Genomic DNA, 9,643 nt, shown 5'->3' with positions numbered 1-9,643 from the left:
ACTCCAGATTTAAAACCATCTCCCCAGTCTCTGAGAGGGGAAAAAAAAAGACAAACCACAAACAGTGCTTTATGTTCAGCCTTATCGTCTAGCACATGGCTCTGGGTTTTCTTGGTTTTGGCACTTTTTGACAAATCTTAGTCAGAAACCGGCAGACTGTACCTTGGGTTCGAAGAACCGCAGAGAGGGTTCAAGGCGATGAGAAACGCCTGGATCAAGGCAAGGGCAGGACTGCGTGGCGGGGTGGGAGGCACAGCTCCGGCCCCCCGGCACCTGAGAGTATCACAGCAGTGTCTACACACCCAGGTTAACCCTAGGAACCCAGACACCATGCCCAACTTTATCCTGTTTCCGAGGGCCACGTGACGCCCTTGTAACTGCCCATCTGGGTTGGACCAGCTGCTCCCGCAGAGTCACGTCCACCCGTCTACCTTTCCCTGGTTGGTTTAGCACATCAGCATACCAGGGACACAGGGCCAGCTCTGGAGGGAATTCTGAGGCTGCCTCGGGGTGTGGCAGCGGAGCTGGTGAGTCAGGCCACACTTGGGGGAGGGGTCGGAACGGAAGAGGAGGTGGCCACAGGCTTCCTCTCCGGGGCGGCCAGCCCTGGTAAGGAGTCGTGGAAAACTATGATCTTGGGGGTACCCGACCTCTGCAGTGGGTGGCCTCTACGAGGGGATCCAAGGCCAGTCTGGGGGCACCGCCCTCGGGGGTCGATCCTGTTCCTGGGGTCCCCTCTGACCAAGGCAGCCACAGGGCCTGGAGAGGCATCACCCACCCGCCCCTGCCTCTCCCCAGCCCGAGCCCCACCCTGTCCGGGAGCTGGGGGCCTGAGGGAGGGTGCCCGCACGCTGCCCCCCATTCTTCCCTGGATACTTCCTCCCCGTCCTCGGGCCCTCCTGACAGCATCCGCTGGCATGGCTTCTGTCTATGGGAACACCCCCCACGTTTCCGGAAGTCCCCCAGGAAGACAACACAGTGTGTGTGCCTGTTTATTTCCGGCCTGGAGTGCAGGCAGGGAACAAGAGCATGGATATAAACTCCGCAGAATGGGGCTGTGGGTCCTGACGGCACCTCCCCCACATAGTTTAAGGCTCAGTGTGACTACACATAGGCTCACAGATGCTCACGGGCACACACGCGCGTGCACACACACACAGTGGCACTCGACACAGAAACAGGCGAGACGCCAGACGCTGCTTGCAGCCTGCCTAAAATATTGCAATTGCATTTATTAAAAAAGTGTAAAACAGGAAGACCGGGCATCAGTCCCAGCCAAGTGGCCAACCTGGGCTTCCCTGCCCCAGGGAACGCTGGGGCCCGAGAGGCCGCGCCCTGTGCACGCCTGCCCACACAGGCACGCCTGTGCCGGTTCACGCCCAGGCTGTGCGAGGCGGGGTGGGCTCCCCGGGTGTGCGTTGTGGGGGGTCCTGTCCACTCCGCACAGAAGCAGAGTAAAATCCCAGTGCTGTCTCCAGAGTAGCTCCAGTCTGCCCGGGAGTCCCCGGGAGGCCCCTCTGAGCACGCCTCGGGCGGCGCGGGCAGGCTCTCAGGAAGGACGGCCCTCTGCATCCGGACGGAGGAGGCGTGGGAACCTCTGGGACTCCAGGCTTGTCCCGCCAGAGCTCCCCAGCTCAATGCTGCTGAGGGGTGACCGTGCAAAACCTGGGCAGTCCGTCCACGCCCGGCTCCGTCACTCCGGCGGGGCATGTGGACGCTGGACCAGGAGCGAGCAGGCGTGTTGGCCAGGGGGCGAGAGGCAGGACGAAAGCTGCATTTGGCTTTAGCGTTAAGGCTGGCACGGGGCGGAGGGTCCCACCGGCAAGGTCAGCGGCTCCTCTGGAGGAGCCGGTGTGGCCCTCCGGGCGCCTCCTGCTGTGCTCCAGCCCCCGTGGGCCTCTCTGTCCGCCGGGGCCACGCTTGCCGGCTCTCTCTGCCTCTCCGGGGCTGGCTGAAAGTGCTAGGTGCCTGGAAGGGAGGAGGGGGCTGGCCGAGTTCTGCAGGCCACGCCCACAGTGCCCCCATAGGGCTCTTATTTGAGGATGTAATTAATGAGCAGCTGACAGGCCAGGAAGACGCAGAGCAGGAACCAGGAGCGGGGGCTCTGCAGGAGGCCTGGGGCCGGCACCTGCCTGGCCCTCCCTGCGGAGCTCAGCATGGCTGAGAGGTGCCTGCAAGGACAGGGAGGGAGGCGGCTGAGCCAGGGCGGCCCACGCAGGGCGGGCGGCCCACGCAGGGCGGGCGGCCCACGCAGGGCGGGCGGCCCACGCAGGGCAGGCATCCCTACCTTCAGTGGACAGCCCATTACACTGGGGCCCCCGGGCCCGGATTCCAGGTAAAGGGAGTCACAGCTGGAGAAGCTGGGACTCTCACAGCCTCTCTTCCACTCCTGCTGTGACAGGCTGACCTGGGTCGCCGTGCCCCAAAAGTCCCATGTTGGAGTCCTGACCGTCGGGACCCCTGGTGTGACTTATTTGGAGATGGGGTCTTTCAAGAAGCGATTCAATTAAATTGAGGTCACCAGAGTGGGCCCTAATCCAGCCTGGCCGGGGTCCTTATGAGAAGAGGGGACCGGGACACAGACGCACACGCAGGGATGACCCCGTGGGGACACAGGGAGAGCACGACCCTCCGCACACGAGGGCAGAGGCCTCCGGAGAATCTGGCCCTGTCCCCGCCTACATCCCCGGTGTCGGTCTCTGGGACGGGGGGACCGTGAACATTTATCGTGAGGTCCCCTGTCTGTGGACGGTGTCACAGCCACCCGCGACACTCACGTCCTCACCCTGGACTCGGGCGGCACCGCGTGCAGAAAGGCTGGCTTTTCCCGCGGCTCCCTGCCTCACGGCCGGCGTCCTCTCCGGTGCCGGGGGCGGACTCCCTGACTCACCGCGGCTCCTCCAGCCCACCCCTGGCCTCTGGGCCTCCAGCCGCTGTTTTCTTGCACAGAGCTCATGGGCTGGTCCTGTTCCAGCAGGATCCCCTCCAGCGCGGCACCTCCCACCCCCACCCCCGGGGCCTGCTCAGGGCAGAGCCTCCTTCCTCCGGTCTTCCGTCCACCAGACCCTCTGCCAACCCCCAGAGTCCTAGCTCTGACTGACAGTCCAGATGCACGGTACCCCTGGCCTCGGTGGCGCCCTGGCTGTGTCCCCGGGAGCGGGGCTTACCTGTGCAGCTCCTGCTGGGCCTCCCGGATGGACACGATGGCCTCGTGCAGGGCCTGCAGCCGCCGCGCCTCCTTCCCGCACCGCGGGCACGGGCTCTCGCTGCCTGCGGTGTCCAGCCACCCGTCACAGGACCCAGGGGACAGGGGATGGAGGAGAATCAAAGACGAGTGGGCGTGTCCAGGGAGCTGGCATGCAGGGTCCCGGGGTCGTGCCCGGCTCGGGCCCCCACCCCACTTCTCAAGAGCCTTCAGGTGAAGCTAACGACACGGGGGGTTGAGGGGCAGGCATAGAGGGGACCCCAAGCTCAGCTGGCGTCTAATAAGCCCTGGGAGACAGAAACGGCAGGGAGCGGCTCACGCACTGCAGAGACAGGCACGGAGTCGGGGAGGAGCGAGCAGAATCAGACGGCCACACGCAGACGGACACTGTCCAGCCCCGCCCCTCGCACTGCCCCTGCCAGCCAATCTGAGTGCAGGGCTGGGGACCGCGGTCCTCCACGCCCCTGGGCCCGGGGAGGCCTGCTGGAGGACCCTGGGAGGATGGTCAAGGTGCGCCATACACCCGCCCGGGGAGGTGCTTCTCTGACCCTTCCCACCCTGCAGAGTAGCCGGCCTGGGAGGGCTCACCGGGAATGAAGTCACCGTCCTCCTCCTCTTCCTCCTCCTCCTCCTCCTCATCGGAGAGCTCCGGGCAGGACTCGGGTGTGGAGCTGCTCTCGGTGACCTGGCTGTGGCCAGAGGGCTGGTCGCTGGCCTTGCGGAGCTGCCGGTCTGGGCCAGGCCCCTGGAGAGAGACGGAGCCACTGCAGCTGGGGGCACACCCGGGTCCACCACGGCTGTGCCCGCAGAGACAGGGATGTGCTGGCCTCGGGGACGGGACTGCTCTAGAAGGTGTGGCTGTGATGGCTGGTCCTGTCCCACCGCGGGAGCTGGCAGCCCGGCCTCCCCAAATGTTGCGGGGCCTCTCCAGCGGGACTTGCGGGATTGGCTGACCGCCGCTAACTGCCCAGAGCACAGGAGTGGCCGAGGGGTGGTTGGCTGAAGATACCCCGGGGGGCATCCAGGTCGGTGCCCGTGGAGGGGGGTGGGGCCACCCGGTTTGAGGGGCTACAGCAGGCGGGGAAGGGGAGGGGCTGGGACACAAGGGTAGTGAGATACTGTGCCCCTTGCTTGCTGGCAAATTGGGGCCATTGGGCCAGAAGGTCCGTGCCCGTTCTGCCCCTGTGATCGCTGGCCTCCCGCTGTGTACAGGGGCGGTCGCTGTGGGCACAGAAAACCAGCAGCATGTGGTGGGGACTGTCACGCGGTGGTCTCTGTCCACGTGGCACCATGGAGGACGCGCTAGGCTTCCGCACAAGCTGCACCTGGTGTTTGTCCCAGGAGACCCCCTGCAGGGTTCCTGGGGCCTCCCCACCTGCCCTCCCTGCCCCGCTCAGCATCCCTGCGAATGTGGACTCCTCCTCCGCCTGCCTGAGCAACCCCCAGGCTGCCCTGAGCCTCCGTTTTCTCCTCTGTAGACTGGCGAGGGTGCTGTGAGCATCACAGATAGACGCTCGGGGGGCAGGTGGGGGCTCTAGAAGCCAGGGCACCCCTGCACAGCGCCCCATACACCGGGTACGCCCTGCACACAGCCTCCTGCAAATCCGCCTCAGGGTGGTCAGAAGAACCTCTGCTGGGAGGGGTAAGTGCACGGGGCTGGTGGGGGGACCAGAGAGGGAGTGGCAGGCAGGTAAGAGGTCGGTGGGGTCGGCAGCCGAATCTACACCCCACAGTTCCCTCCTGCCGCTGAGGCTGAGCCCGGGCAGGGACCCTGGGGGAGCTGACCTGGTGCCTGGGCCCTGGGCTGCCCAGGAGGGTGGTCTGGTGGGCCATGGTCTCCCGCCGCACGGTGTGCAAGACCCCGTCTTGCTCAAACTGGGCGACGTCCTTCAGGGGGTCCCACGGGCTGCGGCTAGAGGGTCCAGAGGGTATCCGTTGGCAGGAGCAGTGGCCCTTGGGGGCAGGGGGCCCCAACTCGGCCCTGCCTCAGTTTCTCAGTAGCGGCCGGGGCCCCCACAGGATCCCCTTCTCCTCCATCACCCTCCCCTTCAGGGCAGCAGGAGCCCCCGTGGGGCCGGTCTGCCCACCCCGGGCCACACTCACTCCTCATGCCGGTAGCGCCACTCCTGGGTGGCGGGGTCCAGCCGGAACAGCTGCGGCTTCCAGGGCACAAGGTTCTGCTGGCGCTCGCGGGCGCGCTGCCGCTGCATCTCCTCCAGTGAAAACTTCTCCTGTGTGGCCCTGTGCTGGTCGCCCTCGCCGATGGCCCTGGTGACGTGCTGCCAGAGCCTAGGAGCGGGGCACGCGCTCTGAGTGGGTGACCTGGACGGTCCTACCACCCCGGCCCTGGAGCGGAGGCTCAGACAGCAACCTCCACTTGCTTGCCTCCATGGACAGGGAGCTCAGTGTCTCTTGGGGAGCCCGAGGGGTTCTTAGAGTGCTGGAGATTTGCCATGAGGTGCTTCTCCCCAACCCTGAGCTCGTAACTCCCACTGGCAGGCTGCCCTCTAGGGAGCTGCCGGGCATCTGGCGTCCCCAGGTCTCACTCCTTCTCCTACAGCTGCCCCAGCAGGACATATCATTTGTCACGGAGTGTCCCCTCCCTGCCAGGGACATCCGGGACCACGCTGTCTGCGCGGCAACTCTGCCCAGCCATGCCAGGCCTGGGTCCGGGGGCCCCTTGGTGCCGGCGGGCCTTACCTCTCGGACTCCAGCTCCGTCTGCTCCGCCAGCAGCACCGTGCGCCTCCTCAGCCTCTGCCCCCGGACCTCTCTGCTCGGGTTCCAGAAGAGCTCCGCGCTTCCCCGGCCCTCCTCTTTGATGAACACTTCTCGGTCCTGCTCCAGACGCCCCAGGCAGGGTCAGAGGTGCGGCCCCCGGCTGCTCCCGTGACTGCGGGCCCGCCCGTGCCTGCCCCGGTCGGCGGCCTCTTACCCAGTGTCCGGTGAGGTGCGCCAGGACCTCCTCTCCTGACGTGATCTTCCCCGAGATCTGGTTGATGCTGGTGCTACCCCCAAAGAAAGGCTGTGGGGACACCCCGAGACCAGGCTGGTGAGGGGCTGGCAGCCTCCCCAGGCCCCTGGTGCCCTTCCGTGAGCCGGGCAGGGGGAGGGCTCTCCCTCACGAGGGCGCCGGCTCTCACCTCCCGGGGCGTGGGAGCCCGGCTAGGATGGGACCCAAAGCTGGAGGCCGCCACACTGGCCTGATGCCTCTGCTTGAACTCAAGGAGGCAGGGGGGCCTGCCGGGCCTGTGCGCCCCATGGCGGGGAAGGGGTCTGGGCCCGTCCTGGCTCTGCTCGGGGGCCTGCGGGAGCCCCTTCCTCTCTCTGGGTCCTGCCTATGCTACGGAAATGCCAGGAGCTGCCCCCTCCTGAGTGCACCTGCTCCAGAAGCCACCCCTGGGCACGGGGGGGCTCCTCCCTGGTCCGAGCCCCCTCCCCTCGAGGGCCTCCGGTGGCCGAGGGTACTGCGGTCAGCACTACCTTGAGCTTGAATTCCAGCTCAGCTTGGAAGTTGGTCTTCTCACACTCGATGGTCACCCTGCCGCCCAGTTCCATGGTCATGGCACCGTACAGGATTCCTGAAACACAGGCGCCTGCTCAGTCCCCGCTCCGTGTCCCCACCCAGCAACGCTGACCCCGAGGAGGCCGGTGTTGGACCCTGCGGGAGAGGACAGGAGCCCCGGAGGCAGAGCCTCGAGATGGAGAGGAGTTGGTGGGGCCGGAGGCTGACCCCAGGGCCATGCCTGGCTTCTCAGTGACCCTCTGCCCCCAGGGCCTCTGCTTCTGAGAGTTGCTCTGTCCAGGGAATGTACCGCCCTTGGCGGGTTCCTTCGTCCAGGTCCCCTTCCCAGGCTCCCAGGCTCCCAGGTGCCCCGCTGCCCCCGTGAGACGCTGATCACCATCTGCATTTGCTCTGTAGTTTGGGCCCCAAGGTGGGCTCATCTGTCTTCCCCACTCCTGCATCCAGGACTGGCCCGACGTGTTTGTTCTAACTAGTGCATACATCATGTTTATGTACTCTAAAGATTATCTGATATATAGAGAGAGCACACAAGTAGGGGGAGCAGCAGGCAGAGGGAGAGGGAGAGGGAGAAGCAGGCTCCCCGTTGACCAAGGAGCCCTATGCAGGGCTCAATCCCAGGACCCTGGGATCATGACCTGAGCCGAAGGCAGACACTTAACAGACTGAGCCCCCAGGCGTCCCCAGTACATAATAATTAATGAAGGAAAGAATGGCCCTTCTGGGGCGCCTGGGTGGCTCCGACGTTCAGCGTCTGCCTTTGGCTCGAGTCATGATCTCAGGGTACTTGATCGAGCCCCGCATCGGGCTCCCTGCTGGGCGGGAAGCCTCCTTCTCCGTCTCCCACGCCCCCTGCTTGTGTTCCCTCTCTCGCTGTGTCTCCTCTGACAAATAATAAATAATATCTTAAAAAAAAAAAAAAAACCCACAACAGAATGGCTCTTCTGTGTCTTCCCACGTGGAGGACTTAAATCAAACAGAAAAGAAGAGCTACGTGTCTTAGAAACAGTTGGGGATGTGCGATAAAACGGAAAGGAAAAAAAAAGGCAAGCCAAGGGAAACAGCAGAAGGGCCGGGGATGCCCCCCAGTCCTGCCGCGCACAGGAGGGGAGCCGCCCGGGTCGCCGCACCAGGCGGGAGCGGCCGCTGCGGGCAGGGGCTGCGCCCGATGCTCCACGGGGGCCGCGGATTGGTGGGGAGACGTGCCAGCCTTCTCTGCCTACACCTGCCAGTGGAGTTTTGAACTTTGGACCGCGGTAAAGAACTGTATTTCCGTAGTTCTCTACGCAGTGAAATCTCAGCGCGAGGCTGGGGAACAAAAGGAAACCGAAACAAAAGGGAAGCGGACGACCCAGGAGAGGGACCTCCTGCTGACTTCTCACAAACCGCAGCAGCGGGGCATGCTTGGGACACAGCAAACCCCAGGAGGAAGCGGCAGGCTGTTTCCAGCCTTGGCCCTCTTGGGCGGAGGGCCGGTTAGCCGCCCCTCTGACGGGTGTGTGTGAAGCGGGTTAGGGAGAGTAACCACAACCCACCACCGCCTGTTTACAAAGAGGCTTTCTCTCGGGGGCGGGGGAGGGGAAAGTAAGGGGTAGGGGAGCCGGTTCTGCTGTCAGCCCGTGGTCTACCGGACACCCGCTGCCTTGGATCCGGATCGGAAACCTATAAACTCAGGATCCATTTTAATCTTTAAGAAAAAAAAAAATGTTTCTGTTTCTTTTATTGGAAAGTTCTAGAAACAAGGATAAAAGCCCTCTTAAGAAGCAGATCTGGCTTGCGGTCTGCGACAGGAAGCCTGCGGTTCAGGCTGAAAACATTTTGTTAGACAACCTGCCGGGGGACTTCCCTTCCAGGCTAGAAAGTCACAGAAGAGCACAGGGTAAACCGTCAACAAACATGCCAAGACCGGCATTTCCTTTTGACGGCACCCGCCAGGGCTCTGCCCTCCCGGGGTGGGGGTGGGGTGGGCATGAAGCCTCTCACCTTTGCAGTGGGCGTAGGGCATAGTAAGCGTGTAGTCCTCTGCCCGGTTCAGGAAGGTGAGTGTGGCCTTGCCGTCCAGCAGAGCCGACAGCGAGTTCCCTGCAGACGTGGGGTGGTGGGTGACCAGGGAGTGGACACAGGCCCTCAGGACCTGGGCGCCCACCCCCTAAGTCACGCGGTCTGAGCTCCCTTCTAGCAGGTGCGAAGGGTCCCCAGTCCCTCCAGCCGGGTGACCGTGGGGCCGCTGGGCTTCTCTACCTGACCTGTGGGTCACTGCACCTCCCTGAAACTCAAATTCTGGAAAAGCCCGCCCCCCCCACCCCCGCCCCAGCCAGGGTGTACATGGCCCGGCTCCCAGGGAGGGCTTCTCAGGGTAGAGGCTGCATGCAAACCCCTGCTCTGACTGTCACCACCCCCCAGAGGGGGGACAGGCCCCCACGGAACTTCTGTGGCCATGGAACTATTCCACTCTGTGCTGACATGGGGGCCACCAGCCATGCACGGCCACCTAGCACGCAGGATGTGGCCGGGCCATCTGAGCAGCCGCGGCTCATGTTCCTTCATTCTGATCTAAAAGCCACACGTGGCTTGTGGTGCCTGTTCACACAGGTCACTGAGCCACTCCTGTGGCTCAGGAGTGGGGGCCCCACGGGCTGCGCCTGGCTTCAGGAATCTTGACTCCAGGTTCTGGGCACCTCACTGCCCACGCGGTTCCCGGCCCGGAGAGGTGGGAAGGGAGATGAAGCCGGCCACTGCCTTCGGGGGCCCAGCCCTGCCCCCATGTCCCACAGGCTCTGGCAGAGCCCGGGGAGCCCCCGCTCACCGTAAAACCGGGACTTGGCCGTGATGCTACCGCTGATGCAGAAACCGTCCCTCCGGTTGCTGACGTGGAAGGCGGACACAGGCGGGTGGTGGGACACCTGTGAGCAGAGA

General features: G+C 64.3%; 1 protein-coding gene across 4 annotated transcripts in view; it reads right to left on the bottom strand.

The window, feature by feature from the left end:
• Positions 1–1,200: 1,200 nt before the first annotated feature.
• Positions 1,201–9,643, bottom strand: part of OSBPL5 (oxysterol binding protein like 5) — a 49,056-nt gene continuing 40,613 nt past the window's right edge. For all 4 annotated transcript variants that reach the window (XM_032358439.1, XM_032358442.1, XM_032358441.1 and 1 more), the window contains 10 exons: positions 9,534–9,630; positions 8,711–8,809; positions 6,688–6,785; positions 6,140–6,229; positions 5,906–6,042; positions 5,309–5,494; positions 4,991–5,117; positions 3,794–3,950; positions 3,168–3,270; positions 1,201–2,171 (listed from right to left, as the gene is read on the bottom strand). In XM_032358439.1, the coding sequence (XP_032214330.1) occupies positions 2,033–2,171; positions 3,168–3,270; positions 3,794–3,950; positions 4,991–5,117; positions 5,309–5,494; positions 5,906–6,042; positions 6,140–6,229; positions 6,688–6,785; positions 8,711–8,809; positions 9,534–9,630 (1,233 nt within the window). In that variant the 3' untranslated portion in view covers positions 1,201–2,032. The remainder of the gene's footprint in view (positions 2,172–3,167; positions 3,271–3,793; positions 3,951–4,990; positions 5,118–5,308; positions 5,495–5,905; positions 6,043–6,139; positions 6,230–6,687; positions 6,786–8,710; positions 8,810–9,533; positions 9,631–9,643) is intronic.

This window comes from Mustela erminea, chromosome 9, assembly GCF_009829155.1.
Source record: "Mustela erminea isolate mMusErm1 chromosome 9, mMusErm1.Pri, whole genome shotgun sequence".
NCBI lineage: Eukaryota > Metazoa > Chordata > Mammalia > Carnivora > Mustelidae > Mustela > Mustela erminea.
The sequence above is the reverse complement of the archived record's forward strand: the minus strand, read 5'-3'. Positions and strand labels throughout refer to the sequence as shown.